General features: G+C 40.9%; 2 protein-coding genes across 4 annotated transcripts in view; one reads left to right on the top strand and one right to left on the bottom strand.

Annotated features, from left to right (window-relative positions):
* The first annotated feature begins 2,807 nt into the window (after positions 1-2,807).
* Positions 2,808-20,300, top strand: HBP1 (HMG-box transcription factor 1). Of its 3 annotated transcripts, none has more exons than XM_041474603.1 (11): positions 2,808-2,943; positions 6,852-7,044; positions 8,131-8,365; positions 9,159-9,291; positions 10,056-10,167; positions 10,287-10,399; positions 10,745-10,901; positions 11,468-11,612; positions 13,909-14,238; positions 17,503-17,644; positions 19,198-20,300. In XM_041474603.1, the coding sequence occupies exons 1-11, from the start codon at positions 2,929-2,931 to the stop codon at positions 19,213-19,215; spliced, it is 1,593 nt and encodes a 530-aa protein (XP_041330537.1). In that variant the 5' UTR covers positions 2,808-2,928; the 3' UTR covers positions 19,216-20,300. The 3 variants fall into 3 exon arrangements, with proteins under 3 accessions (XP_041330537.1, XP_041330538.1, XP_041330539.1); XM_041474604.1 differs by having other exon boundaries at positions 2,822-2,943; positions 6,856-7,044; XM_041474605.1 differs by lacking the exon at positions 2,808-2,943 and adding an exon at positions 3,527-3,807.
* The window catches only part of COG5 (component of oligomeric golgi complex 5), a 174,508-nt gene continuing 172,459 nt past the window's right edge, over positions 19,314-21,362 (bottom strand). Inside the window, exon 22 of the mRNA XM_041474602.1 lies at positions 19,314-21,161. Within this exon, the coding sequence (XP_041330536.1) occupies positions 21,047-21,161 (115 nt within the window). The 3' untranslated portion in view covers positions 19,314-21,046. The remainder of the gene's footprint in view (positions 21,162-21,362) is intronic.

Genomic DNA, 21,362 nt, shown 5'->3' with positions numbered 1-21,362 from the left:
TCCTGTTTGTTTAGTGCTTCTTGGTAGCCACCCGTAATGTGACGATAACTCAAGACTAACACTTCCCAATCCCCCACCTTATTTCCTACCTCTTACAACAGCAGAAGCAACTGAATCAGCAAAGCCACCAAGAGTGCCTGTGTTACACAGTATTGATTCACTCTCTGAGCACCCATTCATTTGGGCATGGAGTAAGGCGAGGTAGGGTGTGTGGAGGGGGACTAATGATTTAATTAGAGACCAGGCATTCAGAGCAAGGAGGATGGTATTGACATAATCTTAATTCTGAAATTTATATGAGACACACTTGCCTTGAGCCAATGGGGTTAGTGAGTAAGGTTTGCTAGTTGTGTGTCTTGCTGTCATCTACTGCATGGACTACCTGTCCCTTTACTTATTTTTCCTTATATCCTCACTGAGTAAATGTTAACTTACTGTATGCAAAGGAGAGGTAGATTTGAAAACAAGAAAGCTGTTACTCTCTTTTTAGAATTTCAAAACAGTTCAGACATTCATCTTTACAAGATTTTAATCTCAGTCTTAGGTAGGATTCATATTTTTGTGCTCTCTGGGTATGTCATAGATTCCAGTGTGATACTGAGGCTCTAATTCAGCAATGGTATTTACTTGTCTAGACCTGTGTCTGGAATCTGGGCCAGTGGATCTCAGAGGACTGGGCTTCACAGCTAACACTCATGCAGGAAGCTTTTGTAGAGAACTGTGAATCTTCACAGTAAATAGCTGTGAAGCTATTTTGTTTTGGGTCCAAAAAGAACATAGCAGGGTGGAAATGTGCTCCTTAAGAAGATTCATATCCTTTAGGCCAACAAACTTCTGAAGGAAGATGGGACTCGAGACAGGATTTTGTATCTCCTGTAGCTGCTCGATCAGGCCTCTGCCATTTCCATCTCCCCACTGTGTCAGAGGGAGCTTTCAGAAGAGCACATTGTGAGTTTTACATGGCAAGGGCTGTACCCCAGGCACAGAAGGCACTTTGCAGAGTGGAGGCATCTGCAAGCCCAGCTCTTCTGCCCTGCCTCGATCTGGCTGAAAGGCATTAAAATGCCCAAGAAGCTTAGATGTCTCTCCAAAGAGCCTAAAGGCTGTTCAGATGTGTTAGGGAGATCAAAAGAAGGGGAAGAAACACAGCCTTAAAATTAATTTTATTGTGGAGTGGTGTAAAAAAGATTGTTCCTGGTTTACCAGCTTTCTATTTATTAAAAGAATGTATTTTAGACATGGGATGTCATGAAAGCTTTTTTATATAAAGATGTATCAGTTATTTAGAAAAAGCCTGAACTGCAAATACAGACAAAATGTGAGCTTGTGGGATGTGGGCTAGACAGCTGATATTACAATAAGCTGTCTAGTCACTTAATATTTGAATCTCAGTATTACTTTTGAGATTATTTTCCTCAAGGCACTTATTTAAATAATATTTTCAAATTGGGAATATGTAAAGGTCATTAAGCACATGTTTGTTTGGTCACTAAGCACAGAAGATTTTGAGTTAAATTCCATGAGATTCACTTTTCTACTTCTCTTTAAAGCTAAGCTTGCTTACAGAGAGCAAGAGTTTCCAGTTCACACTGCGGAAGATACTGGATGTTTTTCAGAGTAATATCTGTCTTCAAGCAGTGCCTACAGGTGCAATGACTTTGCTGACAGGCAAACTATTACTTCGTGGAAAAGGCAAATCTCAAACTGATGTGCCAACAGCTGTGTCGTGATGCCAAATACAAATATGGTATAATTTCCTTTTTTATTGTGTTACCTTTGTAGGCCTGTGGGAACAACAATCCAGCATTCCCTCTAGTGGCCACTAACCAAACAGGGAACCAGTTCGCTTGAACTTGTGTTATTTTTTTTTCTTATTTTCATGCAGTGCTATGTTAGCATGCCTGAAAGGCAGAACTGGCCCAGATACCAAATTACAGCAAAGCTTCTGAGACAGGATCTCAGACACGTGCTCATTTCTGGAATGATGCTGACAGAAGGCTAAGAAAGAAGTGCATTTGTTGGGAAAATCCCAACAGTTGCAAAATATTACAACTGTCCATCAGTTTCTATTTCTGAATTTTGTGTGTACTTGTTTTCTATCACACCATGCACAGTAATTAATGTGTTTTGTGACGAAGATGTGGTCTCTGGAGGAGTCTGATCTCTCTGATCTCTTGGTGTTAATGGGTAAAAGTGGGAAAATGTCTCAATAGTAATGTTTAACCAAACCACACTGTTATTTTGGTAATAAATGTATGCGACTGTCTGGGAAACATTACTGGACTGATAAACCTGCACGGATTTAATTTATTTTCTCCTACCCACCCCAACTTGTATTTTGGGCCTAAGCTCCCACCAGTGCCTTTTCAATGAAAGAGGGACCAGGGACGAGGCCGAGCGCAGCTGCTGACTCACTCCCTGACCTTTAGCAAGCTCCTTTGCCCTCCGCGCCGCCGCCGCGGCCCGGGCTCAGCGCGGCCGCGCGGGGCCTTGAGGGGCTCTGCGGGGCCGTGCGGGGCGGGCCGCGGCCGGGCCGGCTACACGTGTCCCGCACCGCTTGTTTACTAGCGCGGGGGCCGCGCGGGGCATCCTGGGGGCTGTCGTCTTATCGCGGACCCGTGGGCAGGCGCGGGCGGCGGTGGTGACTACAGCTCCCAGAGTGCCTCTGCGCGCGCTGGCGGTGACATGGGCCAATCGGAGCGCCGCACGGGGGTGATTGATGTGCAACGCCGTGCAATCCGCTGTGCAGGAGAGTCAAAACATGCCCGCCCTCCGGGAGGAGTCCTAACAGGCAGGCCAACTAGCCAATAGGAAGGGGCTGTGAATTGAGCAACGTCGCCTCCGGCCACTCAGCGCCCGAGCAGCGCCCGTAGGGGGCGGGACCCGTCGAGAGGACGGGGCGGGGGGGCAGCCGAGGGGAACTCGGTAATGGCGACGGGTTCGGTAAGTGCTACAAAGTTTCGAGCTGCCGCTTTTGGGGGCTGCGAGGCTCCGGCGGGGGACGGGAGGGCTTCGGTAGGTCAGAGAAGAGTGGTCGCGGCCGCGGGTCGAGTTGAAGCGGTCGCGGAGTCCAGTCTTTTGACGGCGACGGGAACATCGGATATTGTTTACTGTGCGCCTTCCCTGACCGGTTCCGCGGAGCCGCCACCCTGCCGCACCGCTGGGTTGAAACTCGCGGGGTGTACCTGCCCTCTTTGTGCTCTTTCAAACCATGAGAACGAGCGGAATAGGGGGGTTGTCCCCCCCCTTGTTTTCCCCGGGGAGCCGCTGCCCGCCGCGGTCTGTCAGAGCGAGGGCGCTGTGCCCGCTGCGGGAGCAGCAGCTCTGCGGGACGGGCAGTGTTTGGGGTGCCGGTGGGTGCGGGTGAGCCCCGCGGGGGGAGCGGCGGCCGGGGCGCGGGGGGGCCCCCCCGGCCGGTGTTACGCAGTTCGAATGAATGGGGCCGAGCGCGCGTGCGCCGTGCGGCCGCGGGTGTAAACAAGGTCACGTGACGGGCGGGGGGGAGGCCCCGAGGGGCTGCGTGTGAGGGGGGCCCGGGGGGGCTCGTCCGGGGGTCCCGGCGGGGCTCGTCCGGGGGTCCCGAGCCGCCCTGCCAGCACCGGCCTCAGGGGCCCGCGGCAGGGCTGGGGCGGCGGGGGCAGCGCGGCCCGCCCTGCGTCAGCGAACAGGCCGCCCGGGCTTCGAAAACATGGTGAATCACGCTGTGCCTCGGCTGCGCGCTCTGGCACGGCCGGGGATGTGCAGCGAGGATTCCTGATCAAAGCAGCTGCGCCAGGAAAAGTCCCTGGTGTAGATCCAGTCTTGCCAGTATGTTGTGTTTTGCTTGGAGAAGCTGTTCTCCAAATTAAACTCCGTCCAGCTTATTGCTCAGGCGTAGACCTGGCCTGAAACTTCGTCAGTAGGTTGGGGGAAGAAAGGCAAATAGCAGAAGGAAAAAAGCCACGGGAAGCGCTTCCACCCAGGCATTCCTGCGCAGTGCGGTTTGGGTGGATGCTGCCCGGTTCCTGCTGAACCCTTTCTCAGCCACAGTCTTTATTTACTTTTTCCCCAAGTTTATTTTTGGCCCTCAGAAATAGACATAGTTCAATTAGTAAAGTCTTTGTTAGTAGCGCCATTTGTTTTATCGTGACAAATTAACTTACTTTAAAGCACGAAGTAGTAATTTCATTTAGCCTCCCAAGACAGCCGCGGTAATTACAGTCCTGTGAAGCATGGTTCTAGACAACATCTGACACAACAAATTTTCAACACAAAGTTGAATTTTAAAATATCTTTACAGGCTAGTTAATGGCCAATCCCTTCATGTTCAAACCATTGAAAGGCTTAGGAGAACAGGACATGATGTCCAAAGCAGGCTTTAATCAAGTAGAATAAAAAAATTGAAAAGTAAAGTTGGGTGGTTTGTTTTTCTTTGTAATTCTCTTTCAGTTTCATTGTAATTCATTTGTTAGAGGATTTTTTGGCTTTTGTACACAGATGGCGTTGGTTTGGAGAAATTCTTGTGACTTGGAGGAATAATTCATTTCTCAAACAAGTATCTTTCTTGTCAGACTAGCATTTTGTATCTGTACCTTATCTCTGACCTTCAGAGTGTTGGACACAGACTTTCAAGTCTTGGCACCTGCAGGAAGGAAGGAAGGAGAAGGTAACATTCTAGAAATAAGTTTGCTTTTTCATTTTGGAAGAAAAATGGGAAAGGAAGAGAACAAAAATAGAGGGAAAAATAAAACAAACAACAGGGCAGAAGGAGGGAAAGGAAAGACGTAGATAAGCCAGAAAAACAAGGAGTGTCTTTTCAGAGTTGATTAGTTGGAGATAATCTTCAAGGTCCTGATCTGTACTTCTGAGGTCTGGTTTTTCTGTTCAGAAATAACTGAGCTATCTGCTCTTGTGGTGTTCCCTAATTTTACAGTCACTCATGGGTGACAGGGGTATAAATTTTGTTAAAGATGTTTTCTGGAGCTGAAAATAATGTCACTGATAGTTTGAGTTTTGTATTCTCATTTCTGTGATCTTTCTTCTCCACCTTAAAATCACAATAAGCTGATGTAGCTTTGTAGTAGTGCCATTTGAGTAGAATCAAACACCTTTTTATGTTTAGTATGCAAGTTTATATAAGTTTTACATATATTTGAAAGATTAGGAGATCAGAAGGGTAGAAATTTTCCAGTCAAAACCCTCCTGGACATGAACCTGTGCAACCTGCTGTAGGTGAACCTGCTTTAGAGTAGAGGGTTAGTCCTGGGCTAGACGACCTCCAGGAGTCACTTCCAACCCACTCATTCTATGATATGAAACTATTGTGCTTTTTTCAGCTGTTGTTGGTATTTCTCTAATGTAGCTTACTTAGTGGACATGCATATGGCAGACTTCTCAAGTTTTCTTTCTTATGAGCTGTTTTCTGCTCTTTCATGAGAGACTCATGATTATCTTTTCAAGGACACTTCATTAAAGTACAAGCTAATCATGTTATGGTAGCTTTAATTCATCCTCATCTTAAAAAAAAAAAAAAAGAAGTAGATAACCAAATTACTAAAGATTGGGATAACATTATTTACCAGGTTTTAGAGACAGTGGTTGTGTAGAATAAGCACACAGTTCTCTGCTGAAGATGATCTGACATAGTGAGTTTGGTGTAAACGTTACTTTACTAGGATTTGGGGAAATGAAACTGAAGTGAAATCTTCCAGTAGAGGCATCTTCATCTCTCCATTTGCAACACAGTGAAGGATTTTAGGAGTCCAGTGTGTTTGAGACTCTTCCTGGAGGCCAGAGATGGGAAGGGGAGTGGAAAAGGCTTCTGCAGAGACACCAGTGCTGAAAGGGCAATTGGGGAAGATATGGGCCTGATCCTAAATGGCACAGGAGGCCTGATCTCACAAGGCTGAGGACAGCATTTTTGCTTTGCTCTTCATTTTCCAGGCCTGTTCCCAGGTTTCTCAAGTCCCTGAGTGTAGCAGCTTGCCTCTGAAAGAGCAAGATATTTCTTTGTCTGTGATAGACGTGGAGTAAGTGAGGGGCAGGCTGGTTCTGTGAGGCATCTGTGCCTGAGGCAGTGGGGCCAGATGGGATCCCTCCAGGCCAGTGTCAGTCGTGGGTCACAGAATGTTTTGGGTTTGAAAGGACCTTAAAGGTCATCTAGTTCCAGGCCCCCTGCCCTGGGCAGGGATGTATTGTGAGGATGGTCTCCAGAAAGCAGTGGATTTGGCAGCAGGATGGCCCCCAATAACTGGAGAAAGAAAATGTCACACCAGGCCTCAAGGAGGGGAATGTGGGGAAACTACAGACTGGTCAGCCTTAGCTTTCAGGTATTTTATGGGGCAAATTGTCCTGACAGCCATGTCCACCCTCTTTGTAAGGCAAGAAGTTGTCTGGAATAGCCAGGACAGATTAGCCAAAATCAAATCTTGTCTGACCCATCTGATGGCCTTTTGTGATGGGCTGAGTGGCTTAGGGTACCTAGTGAATGTTGTTTATCTTGGCTTGAGTGGTGGTTGAGGTAACTCCAGACTCTTGAAGGCAGTGGGCACAGGCTGTGGGAAGTTCAAACCTGCATGAGGAACAACTTCTTTACAGCAAGAGTGGTTCTGGAACAGGGGAAGTGCCAGGGAGTCTCCGTTCTTCAAGATACTAGAAACTCAAGTGGCCAGCGCCCCAGGTAGCCTCTTGACTTCAGAGTTAGCTCTGTTTTCTGTAAGGATTGTACAAGATTGTATCTAGACACCCCTAAAATATGCTGTGATACTCAACAGACTAATGAGGATTTAGGGCCCTGGTAATGAAGTAGAATATCATATGCAACTTAAAGCAGTTCACATGTATACAAATTTCTAACCTCTGTCTTTCTAAAGTCAGATACTTTGGAGCATCCTAACATGGTGTGGGAAGTGAAGACCAATCAAATGCCTAATGCAGTTCAGAAACTCCTTCTGGTAGTGGACAAGAGAACTTCAGGGATGAACGAGTCACTGGAGTTGCTGAAGTGTAATGAAAACCTGCCCTCTTCTCCTGGATATGCATCCTGTGATGAACACATGGAACTTGGTAAATAACAAGATTTTTTCAGAGGAAACTGAATTCTGAATTTTGTTTTAGATTTCCTATACTGAAATTATTGGAAGCTGATTGAATGAAATTGCTGATTTTTAACTTGAGTAGGGCAGGGAATTGTGACATCTGAAGGTATTTGCAGTCACTTTTCCCTTTAACCCATTTCCAGTCCTGACACACTGGCCTGTTGACTCAAATATGTTCTTGAACTCCGAGCCACAAATTTCTGCTTCTAATCCCCAGAGGAACAGGGTTTTTTGGCTCAAGAAAAACAAACAGAAAGCTCAAGAGCTCCTCCTAAAGGGGAATCACGTTGCTTTAGATGTGCTGCAAATAAAGATTCTGGGATAGAGGAAGGTTACTTCAGTTCTTACGGATTGGAGAAAAACCATATACCTTAGAAAGTATCAATATAATCTGTGAAATATTAACACATTTATTTAAATTATGGAGTGATTAAGAATAATGATACTTAGTTATATGACAGCACATAGCACAGACTTCTTTTAACAAGCTGGGGTCTTTTCTCTTACTCTGTGTGGGATAGGAAAGGTGTATATTGTTGATGGGTATTCACCCTACCAGGCTGTATACCCAGCTTTCATGATTTATTTAATCTGAGTTATTTAACTTTGGTTCCCTGGTAGAAGCCTTTTACCTTGAACATGGTCTGATGTTGAATTTTTTTAGTGTCATACCTTCAAGGACAGATAATTTAGTTGTCTTTGTGGAATCTTTTAGTATTTTAGTGAAGCGTGTTGTTTTTGAATAATACTGCAGTATAGTTCTGTGTGAACTGGTCAATCTACTAAAAACTTTAAAATCAAAACTACATTTTTATATAGTTACCTAATTTTTTCTTAAATTTCTTGTGTGACTATATAGTTGACTAGAGATGTTACTGTTTCTGTGGCCATTTTTATGAACAGGGTTTGTGAAATGTTGGTAGTTGTCATATGAGAAAACAAAATTACTTTATTGTAGTTTGGTTTTTTTAATCAAATTTGCAAGGTTTGGTGTCAAATTGAGAGACAGCAGAGAACTGAGTATAATTATGGTAATTTGTGCATTTGTTTGTAGATGATCTTCCTGAATTACAGGCTGTGCAGACAGATTCTACCCCACCTGCACTTTTTCAGCTTGGTGCTGATGTTTCACATCAGGAATGTTCAAGGCCTTCATGGAGCCAACATACCTCAAACAGCAATCCAGAAAATGCTTATTCTTGTGAGAATGGGGTGAACTGGTTGACAGAATTAGCAAATATAGCCACAAGTCCTCAGAGTCCTTTGATGCAGTGCGCTTTTTATAACAGGTACTGACACTCATTTCGGTTTTGAACAATAGAGATTTATAATCCTGTCTCCAAAATATTTCTTTCACTCTTTACACCCTCTGACTTTGAACTGGAGCCCTATTTTTTTGTCTTGTTATTTGTTCTGTGAAAGTATGCACAGAACTCATCTTAGAGCCTGGTGCAAAAGCTGCTTAATTTCCAGCCATGAATGACATAGGATGATGTAAAGACATTGCCTATCCACAGCAGGCTCAGAAATTATGGACATTTACCTCATGTGAAGCAGCAGATAAAAACTAGGAGGAATTTCTTACATTAAATTTTAAAGCTTCCTAGTGCACAGACTTCAGATTTTAATTTTTTTTTTAACAGCTAATTGGAAATCTAATGCAATGTATATTTCAGTGATAACTGTCTCAGGTTTGTGATCTGTAAATTCTGTAAGGCTGTGAGCAGCAAGTGTGGGATCTTGGAAATTTCTGGGCTTCACTTTTTATTGTACAGCTTTTTTTAGGTTTTTAATCAGAAAATTTGTAAAAAGTTCAGCATTGTGCTAAGGAGATGCCACTGTAGAAGTAATACTGTCATTTGGGTGCTATATGGAACCTATGCAGGAGTTACGCTAAGCATTCTCTTTGCCTGAGCTTGTGCCCTTTAATAATCCCATTGGAATACTAGTGTGTGGGAGGTTTGTTTGGTGTTCAGCTCATGCAAACAGAAATATTTGCAATAAAAGCATTTTAGAGCAATGGCAGCAAAGTCTCATGTTGTCTTAATGTGAGATATTTTAAAATACATGTTTCTGTTGTAGATCATCTCCTGTTCGCATTATAGCAACGAGCAAAAGTTTACATTCCTATGCACGTCCTCCACCAGGATCTTCAAACAATGATCCTAACTTCTCCAAGAATGATGTGGATGAAACACCAGTCAGACATGAAAGGGTGAGTTGTTCTGAAACATTTTAAAACATGTATGAGCAATGGGTTAAGTTTTTTTACAAGGGAAACTAGCTTAAAAAAATTCTGTTTAGTGTTAATACTATTGCTATTTAAGGTAGATTTTCTGTTACTTTTCTTTTTACCACACAGGGCAGACTTGTAGTACTGTTTCATATTTTTTGTGACGAGATCACTTTCTAAGAAAGCTCTGCTTCTATTGTGATTCCTTCTTTAGCAAGCTTTAAAAAAATGTTATCTCATTTGATGCCTGAAAAGGAAATATGGATCCCTCTCCTCTGAGGTGCAAAACCCATCAGTCCAGTGTCTCCTACTCCCATTTATTAATTAGTATCTGAAATTTGTTAACAACGGTGAATTTTCTCCAGGGATTTATCTACAACTGCCTTGAGCCTACAGCTTTCCAGTAACTGGACCATAAAGTAATGTGCTTTAAATGATTCTGTAGATGACTAAGGAATGATGAGGTGTAAAATGCTCACACATGAACATAAAATAATCCATAGGGATTAAATGAATCTCAGAGAATGAAACCCAAAAATGTCAGGATGCATCTCAGAAAGGACATGAAAACAATCCATTCACATTTATTGCATTCCTTTAATCTTTGTCTTCATGTTACATTCCTATTAGTATTTAAGGCGAAATGATGCCACAAGTGTAAATTAGAGACTGTCTTAAGACATATAAGACCAGCCCTAAAATCCTGTGCAGTAAAATACCAACACCATTTTGCTTTTTTTTAATAGGCAAATAGTGAATCAGAATCTGGCATTTTCTGCATGTCATCACTTTCAGATGATGATGATTTAGGATGGTGCCATTCCTGGCCCTCAACTGTCTGGCATTGTTTTCTAAAAGGTAAAATAACATGTGTCATGAAATCAGTATTTGTTTTATCTTGTAGTTGTTTTTTTCTTGTAGCACAGACTTTTTTACCAAACACTAATGTTCTTTTTTTCCTTGAAAAAATCTGTTAGGCTCTCGCTTGTGCTTTCATAAAGGACGCAATAAAGAGTGGCAGGATGTTGAAGAGTTTGCAAGATCTGAAAGCTGTGGAAAAGAGGAAAATCTCCCAGTCAGTCCTTACAAGGTAGTTGTTAGTTCTGACAAACTCACTGCAATACTTGTAGCAAATATTTTGATTCTTACATTACCCCTGTGCCTTTAATTACTGTCTCAGGAAAATATGTTGACATGAATGTTGTTTAGAGCTGATCACTGTGCTGTTTGTGGATCTCACAGAAAGGCACTTGAACTGAATTAATTTATGTATGTTTTGAATGTGTGTCATCTTTATTAATTTATAGCTGGATAGAAACACAAATTAGAATATTGTTATTTTTAATACAATGTATGGTAATGAGTATACACCTAGAGTATGTACAGGTATATGCTTTTCTTGGGGGAAATTTTTTGAACTTGTGTGTGTTAACAGGACTATGGTTCCAATGGTTTGAAGTTGATTTCTCATGAAGAAAGCATTTCCTGTGGTGAGTCAGTGCTGAAGCTGACTTTTGATCCTGGCACAGTGGAGGATGGCTTGCTTACCGTAGAATGCAGACTCGATCATCCATTTTATGTTAAAAATAAAGGTATGAAATACCTCAAGTACACTTGCTTGCATATTAAAATATTCTCAGAAAGTGACTGCAGATTTTTTTGGTATCCCATACTGTTCATGAAAGTGATAAAAGTTGTGGTGTAGAAACAGTTTGCTATCTTTGTAAAGAAATCCGGAAGATGAACAAACAAAAAAACCTGTAAAGCCATAAAGCTCCTGGAATACTGCCTATCTCATAAGGAAAGATTTCACTGAGTGTATCAATGGAGCTCAGGAAAGTAGACAGACCGGGGTGGGGGGAGACAGGAAAACTTCAAATAAAGGAGGCTTTTCTCACTTGTTAAAAATGGAACTTCTGATGGTAAAAGTCTCCAGGATTTGATTCCTTTTTTGCTAGAATGAGATTTTATTTGAGATAAAAATGAACTGTTTGCAATAACAATTCCCTAGGTAAGAATTTCTGATTTTTCTTGTGTGAAAGAAACTACATCAGAACATTTTTATAAAATTATGTAATTTCAAGATATAGGATTGCTCCAATGAAGAACTGGAGAGATTGTCTGGCCGTTTGTCTAATTTAACTCTTTACCACTTCAGGTTGGTCATCTTTTTATCCAAGCTTGACTGTGGTACAGCATGGCATTCCATGCTGTGAAATGCATCTTGGAGATCTGTGTCTACCTCCTGGACACCCTGATGCCATTAACTTTGATGATTCAGGTGTTTTTGATACATTTAAAAGGTAATTTTTGGATAAAGTGGCCTCAGTGGTTCTTGTATTTAATGAGTAGGCACCTTAAGTCTGGAAGAACTTGAAGCATTATATAGAGGAAAGAGAGAATAGTTTTGGCAATATGAGATAAATGACAGGGAAAAAATAATATTCAGTACTAGGAAGGCTGTGTAATTAGTGCTCTGCTAAACTGCAAAGTCGTGCCTTGGAGTGAAATAAATTTTTAGCCTCTTTTTATGATAGTTTAAGGCAGATTAGATAAAGCAGTAAATATATATATTGTCTTTATAAATTCTCCAGATAAAGTGGATTATGTTTGAAAAACCTAGTACAATTTTCTGACAATAGTATGTCTGCCAGCTGTTATCTCACGCTTCATATACAACAATATATCTGAATTACCTGAGTAGTTTCTTAGTGGTAAATGCATGTGCAGTGGCTCTAGAACACAGTATGTTCATAATCTTATTATTTTTGTGTATTCTGTTTTTTGGCATTCTTTTTATATATTAGATCAAACTTGCCTAACTTCAGAGTTTTATTCACTTTGGGGTTTACCTGAGCTAGAACTTCAACCAGATAACCTTCAGAAGTCCTGTTCAACATAAATTACTCTAAGAGTCTAGGGAAATTATAAAGATTTTTCCATACTGTTTTGAGATTTTAAGGTTTAGTAAAATCCATCTTTTCCTATGATGTTAGTGTCTTTTTAGCATCTGTTTTTAATCTAGTTTCACTTTGGTTTTTTACAGCAGAAAAAAAGGAATTTAAGATGCTATTTGCAGTTCAAGTCCTGAGAGCTCTTGTATGATTTCAGCCTGGCATAGAAAAAGTTCAGATTGCTTGGCTTTATTCATTTGCTGTCTGGACATTTTTGTTAACTCCTGGTTACTCCAAGTTAGCTGTTAGAGTCATGGTAGCGACATCTCATTGAAAAATCTGGATTTCTGGCTCCTTACTAGTTTGCAGCCCAGCTGAATACTGCCTTGTACTTCAAGTTCCTTGTCTTTCTGGGCAGAAGGGAGTGACTGGGTAAGGAGCATGCAGCAGCTGCAGCTGTGATAACAGGACAGAAGAACTAAAAACAAAATGCTGTTTCTGTTTTATGGGAAGGAGATCAGGAATAGGAAGGGTTCTGGCCTGTTGTGGAACAGAGGTCCTTTCTCCTTATCTTGTGAGAGCCTGCAGGATGGTCAGCATTATCCCTTCTTTGCACTTTTCTGACGAGGGGTGGTGCAGGCCACTCCTTGGGCTCCACTCTTCCCTGTGGTTCTGTCCCACGAGAGGAGCTGCCTTTGCAGATAGGGGCTGGGCTGCCACATGCAGTATTTCCTTGCTAGTAGTTCTGCTTGATATTAACAAAAAAGCTCTTCAAAACCCTTATTTTGGCCATAAATCATGCAACTGTAGCCACACTGAGCAATAGGTAAGAGGAGCCTTAGCATGTATACCTTCTGTGTTTATCTTGTGGTGGTAACTTAGTGGTTTAGATTTATGATTTGAGTAGCCCCTTTCCAAGAGTGCTTTTCCCACCTGGAGATGGCAACAGTCTGTGGAGCAAAACTGCTTCTTTAGTGATTAGAAGTTAATTGTAGTCATTGGTCAGCTAAAAATTGCAAGAGTTTGTCGTATTCGGAGGTCTGAATTTCATGCAAACAAGTCACCTCCGCTGTTCAGATACCTGGAGGGGAATGTCGCGGTTTTGTCACTAGAGGGCAGGCGTTTGTCAGCAGAGCATCGAATACTGCCGAGTCACGGGCTCCGCGCAGGGCTCTGACCTCGCCGGGCGGTTTGTGTGTAAAATAGTGCGTGTTCCACCGCCCAGAGAGGTTATTTGTACTGAAGTGAATATAATGTAATTTATTTTAATATGGTGGTTTCATATTTGCCATTAGTATATGTTTGCAAGTGAACTCTTTGCATTTCTTTCCTTTCTGTACCTGTCATTCACTGATCAGGTTTGATCAGGTTTATGGTAAGGACAGAAGCAGAAAGAAAAAAGTGTGTTTAAAAAGAGAATGGAGTTTTAAGACATAATATAGTTAACAGATACATAGCTGAGGAAAGTACATAGCAGAACACAGAAAGTTGCAGTCTTCATCACACTGAAGAAAATACTAACTTACCTGCCAAAGTCCTGTAGTTTTTTGTTTTTCACACTGACATCCACATCAAGCACAAATCATTGTGTCACACAAAAAAGGGCAAAATACTAGAATTGTAGTAAAATTGAAGAGTGCACAGACATTTAGGGGTTTAACCTGAAAATTACTGGCTGGCTTTATGATCTGTCCTTTCCCTGTAGTTACGATTTCACCCCGATGGACTCGTCTGCCGTGTATGTGCTCAGCAGCATGGCTCGCCAGCGTCGCGCCTCGCTGTCCTGTGCGGGAGCGAACAATCAGGATGCTGAGAGATCAGAATGCAGTAGTAAAAACTGTGCCTCTGCTGCATCGTCACATCTTTCCTCCAATCCCTTGTACAGCAAAGCTGGCAAAAGCCACAGCTCAGGGACTGCAAGTACTGTGAGTGCCACTTCTCCAAACAAGTGCAAAAGACCAATGAATGCCTTCATGCTTTTTGCCAAAAAATACAGAGTTGAATACACTCAGATGTATCCAGGGAAAGACAACAGGTAATGATACAAACTAGTTTTGCTATTACTGGTGAGTTAGAAGAATATCTGTGTCCCACTTGAAGATTTAAATAGGCTAAATGTTGCATTGGAAATAAAATGTGTGTATTGTTTTAAGAATAAGTTTTGAAAGATGTTAACATAAAGGGTGGTTTATGGGTGGACTGTGAATATTTTCAGTACTCAGTGAACATGATGCAAACCATTTTTGGCAAACTTACCTTCTGATAAAACATTGGGGTAAAGCAACTGATACATGCATGTGTGCACTGGCAGAGGCACAAATACAGAACTGTTGTTTACAGTGATGAGCTGCTCTGCTTTTGTGCTGTAATGGAAAAAAGGGAGTTTCTGGTTCTTCTAATTAAGTCTTGACGTATTATTGCAAATTGGTCCTGAAGTTACAAGCATTTATTTCCAGTCTCTATATCCTGTTGAAGAGTGGAGTACTGATAAGTTAGGACATCTCAAAGATCATCATCCAGACAGCTCATTGCTAAATTTTTCTTGCCCTAAAAGCATTCAACAATCTGTTGAAACTTGCAGGAAGAATTGTATGACTGTGTTTGGATGGGTCTTTGTTAGTTTGTTATTTTGTTCTTAATCTCTAGCATGTTTGCTTTTAAACATTTTTATTAAGATTTCCATTACATATATTTAAAGTAATATTTGGTGCTAATTGTGCATATGTAAATAGAAACCAAAACACACGAACACGGACTGATCTTACAATCAGATTTTTTACTGTGTGTAATTTTATAAAAGCTGTCACTGTAAAAATTGCATTGTGACATAAAAATTCTTGAACTAAATCTGGTAAAAATTAAAGTTGGCAGGGCTTTGAAAGGTGTTTTATTTTATAATGTTCTAATAAGGAGGCTGTAACTGGTGCTGAAATATAAAATCCAGCCAAACAATCCCAGCCAGTCTTGTGTGTCCTGACAATGATGTTGTGTAATGTTTATAGTGAGTTCAGTGAAGCAGATCTGCTGCCTTCACACTGATTGCAACTATCAATGAGAAATGGAACAGAATGTCAGCCAGGAAAGTTTATGATGGTTGTAAATTTAGCTGAAAATGCTGATTTCAAATGGATGCAGTGAACTGGAGCTGTGGCTGCATGGATGTGAAAATGAATATTTCAATGAGCAAGCAGGACAGTGAGCAGGTTTACCTTGAAGGAAAGAGATGACAAAGTTACAAGTACGGTTCAAAATGCACTGCTCACTGTCCTGCTTGGAAGGCACTGCAGCTTTTGGCTGCAGTTCCATGGCATCCATAAAACACAGGGTGGCAGAAATAGCATTAGTGATAATTGATACAGGCATTCAGCTACTGTCACTCAAGTGTTGCTGAGGCATTCATTAATTTAGCTGCTGGGAGGCAACTCTCATGTTTTTTAAATGTAAGTTTCTGTCATTTTCAGATTACTGTGTAGATCTTACAACATAGTAGCCACTTCTGTACAGTGGAGTTCTTATGTTTACTGCTGTTACTTCCTTACGGGAGTAAGAAAGTACAGAACTTGAGGTATTCTGAGTTAAATGGCCTATTTTGAGACAAAGCAGCTCAAGGCAAGACAGCAAGGCAGTGAGCTTGTAAACATTCAAAGCAGAAGTCAAGAGTCACGATACTTAAAGGACTGCAAGATCCTATTTGAAAAACTGGTGTTAGGGCTGCATTTGTTCATTTTCTGGATATTCTTCACTGTAACACCATAACTGTAGTTGAACTTGGTTGTGTGTTCAGAAATTATTTGAGTAGTGGACTTCCTAGAGATGAGGGAAATTATATTTTTGTTTAAAAGATTTCATGGTGCATCTTTATTTGGGAAGGCAACGGCTTTTACAGCAGACCTGCTCTCTGGGTCACCGTGTTCTTTCCTGAGGGTGTGAGTGATCCAGTACAGAAGCTGGATGACCCAGAGCAGACAGGTTACTGGTGATATGCCTCTGGATACTGTCAGAAGATGAAAAATCTTCTCATTAAACTGGGTATGTTTGCTTCTGATGACAGACCAAAGATACTGGTTCTCAGTTTGGACAGAAAAACAGAAATCCCATTGCCAAAGAGACAGGCTGTGCAGAGGGGTTTGATGGCAATGGGATGTGGTGTTCCCTGGAGAAGTTTTCTCTAAGGAGTCATCAGAGCACAGGGCAGTGCAGGCTCAGGGGCTGTCTGGGCACTCTGGGATGTGGTCCCTGAGCGCTCTGCAGCTCACGGAAACCTGAACAGCACCACACAGCCTTGCAGGAGTCAAATCCATTTTTTTTTTCTGTGGTGCAGAACAGCATTCAGGATTGCTGTGTGTGCCATGTTATGGAAATAGTTGATGACACTCTAATTGTCTTGATTCTGTTTGAGTGTCTTCGCTGCCAGCAAGGAATTTTATTAATAGGAGAAAGAAAAGGACTTAGTTGTGTTCACCTTTTTCTTACAGCCAGTCACAGAACTCTCATTGCTGTAATCTGAAGCCAAAGTACAAACCACTTCATAGCTTTAATAGTCATTGATAAAAGAGCTGTTGTTTGGAGATTTTCATTCTGCTAAAAGACGGAGTTAAAGCTTTAATGGGATATTGATCCAACATTTGGGAGTGCAGTTAAGCAACATGGCAGGCTAGTACAGGGAAATGTTGTCAAAAGACCTAGAGTTTGTAAGGAAAGGAATTAATTCAGTTTCTGGAAATGGTGATAGATGTATTAGAACAAATAGTTCCATTTGCACAGGAATGGAAACTTAGCAGTATGTTCCACCCAGGATGGATTGAAGGTGGAAGAAGCTACAGATATTGATTAAATAGACATGGGGACTTGCAGTTAATCAAATATTTGGCTGAGGTCATATTCAGTTCATTGCTCTAATTATTAGAGAACATATTTTCAGCAAATCTGTCATATGATCTTCTAGTATCAAAGTAGAGCAAAACAAATGTGAGTTACCATTTGGTGGTGGTTTTTGCAACTTCTCTATTTTGCTGGTTTATGCCAGTTGCTGTATGTACACCCTTTGAAACGTTAAAATGTGCATTGACCCATGCTCAGCTAACACAGAAGTCTCAGCTGTTTAACTACTAAAAGAACTATGAGAAGATAATCACAAATACGATTGTTACAATTTTCAACATACAGCTGATTTCTTCCTTGTGTGTTAATTCCACATTTAACTCACATCTTTTTTAAAGTGTTCAGATAAAAACAAAAAAAAAAAATCCTGGTATTTCTTAGCACTGTCCTGACTGTACTGTAAACATTTATCTTGCAGAGCCATAAGTGTGATACTTGGCGACAGGTGGAAGAAGATGAAAAATGAGGAAAGAAGGATGTACACACTAGAAGCCAAGGCCTTGGCAGAGGAGCAGAAGCGTTTAAATCCTGACTGTTGGAAAAGAAAACGAACGAATTCTGTATGTTTGTGAGGCGGTTTCATCATGCTGTTACCTGTGTTCAGATGGGTGGCTACAGTGTGTTCTCTACAGAATAAGCTGCTTTCTTAGTAGCTGAAGCCTTCATTTACTCTCCTGTGTTGTGTAACCTGCTTTTGGCAGTTTGGCAGGAGACAGATCAGGAGAGGGTCTGTCTGAATATTTTATGAGAGTTCTGAGGATTCTGTTGTACTGAAAGTTAGTGTGTTTGTGAAATGCAAAGGAAGGGCACGTGGTCTTTCACTTTGAAGTGAGTTCGTAAGGTTGTACTTGAACTTTTTTATCTTCTGTAAAGGCCTTTTCTTTACCTAGTTTTCTTGCTGATAATTTATATCAGCAAAATAATATGGGAGCAAAATTTATAGGAGCAAAATACTTTTTCCCCATGAATGCCTTTCATTTATTAGTCTGTTCCATTATAAAATAAATACAGTAGATAACACTACTTCTGTAGGAAAATAAATTGTTTTCCACTTGTTAGAAAGCCAGAGTCTGCAGCAATGTATTAGTAGGTGGAGCATGTATTAAGAAAGAGAAGAGCTTTAAAGCTGAAACATCATGTAAAGCAAACATCAAAAAAAGGAGATTCTGCTTGTTCAACTAGAAAAGTAGATTGGAAGGAAAGATCCACTGAGGTGCACAGAGTGCTTGCCAAGTTCTTCCGTTTAATGGCTGGGTAGGAGCTTGAAGGGTGGTGTGGACTTCACCTACATGGCTGGTGAAACCATCCATCCATGTGGTGTAATATTTCATCCTCAAGTTACCCCCTTTCCTTTGATGTGTAAATGAGGCTTTTTTCTCAAGAGCATATACAAGTGTTGCCTTAAGACTGAATAAGAAATGCTCCAACACTGAGTTGCTTCTTTCTGCTGCACATACTTTGTGCAGTTTCCAGTCCCTTGTTGCAGAAGGTTCTACCAAATCCCAGCTGCTAGGAACAAGCTGTTTTTCTGTTCACTGCATTCTATTTTAATCAACAGTGACAGCTTCTGTTACATTTCCCTGTGGGTTTAGTTAAAATAATATTATTTATTTATTCTGCTCTTACACTAGTGCAGTTTTGAGCTTTGGGTGGTGAGATCACAGGCTCACCTGTGAGCCTCAAGCAACTCAGAGGTGTGTTCGTGTGTAGCTGAGTAGTGATGGGCTTGCCTCAGTAAGGCTTTCTTGCCCTGCCTTGTAGTAGGATTTTCCTTGTCCCTACAGTCTTCAGGCCAAGAGAACAGGATCTGTAGAAGCCATTACTCAGTGTTACAGCAGGAAATAGCCTTTGTAATTGTTCCAGTTCAGTGAACTGAGCTGTTAGCAGTCTGGTGACCTTAGTCTGTAATGACAGTGGGCTCCAGGCTGTGACACAGAATGACACAGAAGTCATGATGGTCTTTTGATGATCAGGGAATAAAACTGTCTGCTTTGGCCTTTTTGTTTTCTTCTGAACAACTGACCAATGATTAGAGATACTTGTGGCTTTGAAAACAAGTGTTGGACCCTTTGCTTGGTAACCACTAACCTGGTTTTCTCTTCTCTTTTCTCAGGGCTCACAACAGCATTAAGCATGAATTTTCCTGTTAACTCTGTATTTACAAAGTGGCTGTTGCTTGATGGCGAGAAGATGCAAGATCAAGGTCTTACTATTTGTTGTGACTGTGTGTGACCATAAAATACTGGCACCATCGTGGAAATGATCTGAGTGCAGATTTGCTTTTTACAATAGAACATTAAGTAAGCTAAAAACTATCAGCATTTTAAACCAAATTGCCTTATTTTTCTTCCAAACTTCATTATGTATCAGGTAATATAGGCTTGAAAATGGATATCCTGTGGTGCTAAAGTACTTTAGAAAGAGGCGAAGGAGATATGTATAAATGTTTATTTTTAAAAGAAAATGTACAAAAAGGGGAATTTTAAAATATGTAACAGCTGTTTATATACATTGATTCTTATTGCTGATTAATATGTATTGCACAACTGTATTATTAATTGCAATTCTGGGGCCTGGGATTTTCTGAAATGGCAAAGTGTATTATCAGCTTCCAGCTTCCCAGCCTGCCCAGCTGCCAGCAAGTTACCAGAACGTGGGAATGGAGGGTGTGGTGTGATGTAGCAAGGGAGCTGCTGCTTGGGATGCCACTTAGAATACTTGTAGCCACAAGGGAGATATTTTTGCATCAGCTGGCACTAGTTAGAGCTGTCATTTTGTGGTGGAAACAATGGCCCGGACAGGATGAAATAAATAAATAGCATTATCTCAAGAAAAGTGGTGCTGTTGATATCATCACCATCATAGTTATAACTCCGTGTTTTGTCTTTGCCACATATTCTACAATATTTTATTTTGCCATAAGACATCTTTATGGTGGGGGCAAACTTTGCACTTAACTATATGTGCAACACTTGCACTTTACTTTTTTTTCTCCTCCAACTGTCTAAAATTAGAGCAGCTGCATTAGGATTACAATTGCTTCTGCTGTGAACATTTACAATCATGGCTCTTCCTGTACTAAACAGCTGTGCGTTGGGTTTTTTTTAAGAATCACAACTGTAAATTTCAGTTTATGACACGTCTACATGATGTTGCCCCTAAGATTTTTGCACACTATATTCTTGTATATTATTTCAAATAAATTCATTAAAATTTGGTGTTGTGTATTTTATAAAATGAAGAAGACTAATCATGAAGTCAGCCCTGCAGCAATGAGCACATTCTGCATGGAAGTCTTTACATGAACCCATCCAAAGTATATTTTAATGCTTTGCCATTAGGAAGCTAGTGAAGAAATTCAAATACTATTTTCAGGATTGGATATTTAATGTTCTTTATTACAGTTTAAGCAAGAAGAGTTGAAATCAATATAAATTATTTCTAAGCAAATAGCAGTGCAATAGAGAAGCATTTAGGTTAGTTATAAATATTTTTCCTTGTGTTAAAATTAGTGATCTTTAGATGGAAACTGATGATTCAAACATTTCAAAAGTACAATTTTCTGAATATGGCTAAAATGTATTCAACTGTTTAAAACTCTACTTGTAGGAAAAGAGCTGCTTCCTTATTTGAGCTATTCAGCAATTACACTGTAATATTTGAGTTCTAATTTTATACTTTTCTAAATTCAAAAGGAATGCTTAAGAATGTTTCAATTAGATGTAGAATTACAGCACATAAAAGTTGTACAATTTCCTTTTAATATTTCTGTATAAGTGAGTTCCTGTAATGTGAACATAAAGCAAGAAGACAGAAGTTTCAGACATGAAGTAGGTAAACATTTCATTGTAAAGCTGATGTACTTGGGGATCATTTACATGAACAATGAATACTTATGTGGCACCAAAGCCCTCAGCTGTGTTCCCATCCATTCCCTGGTGTGAGAGCATTGCCCAGGTGTGTCACTGAAGGGTTGACATGGCTTTCTGCAGCAGCTGAACCATTATGGGATAGACTGGTGCAAACTCCTTTCCCTCTCTTGTTCTCACTGATTGAACATAAGCTTCCAGTGCACCGCTAAAAAAAAAAAAAAATCTGTAAATTCAGGATCTGCAACAGAAATTAATTGCCTTCTTCCCTCCTGCAAAATTTTCCTCAGATGGTCCTACTTGTCTGAGGAAGGAAGTGAACAAGGAAGCCTTGCAAAGCTCTATATAATTGTTCCATGATCTTCATCTCCTTTCTTGCATGTTTGAGGAGCAAACAAGTTAACATTTA

This window comes from Pyrgilauda ruficollis, unplaced genomic scaffold, assembly GCF_017590135.1.
Source record: "Pyrgilauda ruficollis isolate IOZ18807 unplaced genomic scaffold, ASM1759013v1 scaffold33, whole genome shotgun sequence".
Lineage (NCBI taxonomy): Eukaryota > Metazoa > Chordata > Aves > Passeriformes > Passeridae > Pyrgilauda > Pyrgilauda ruficollis.
The sequence above is the reverse complement of the archived record's forward strand: the minus strand, read 5'-3'. Positions and strand labels throughout refer to the sequence as shown.

Bases quoted from the DNA above. Each gene is read 5' to 3' on its own strand.
- HBP1 (XM_041474603.1), top strand. The intron at 9,292-10,055 runs GTGAGTTGTTCT...TTTTTTTAATAG, and splicing joins CACCAGTCAGACATGAAAGG to GCAAATAGTGAATCAGAATC. The intron at 10,902-11,467 runs GTATGAAATACC...TTACCACTTCAG, and splicing joins ATTTTATGTTAAAAATAAAG to GTTGGTCATCTTTTTATCCA.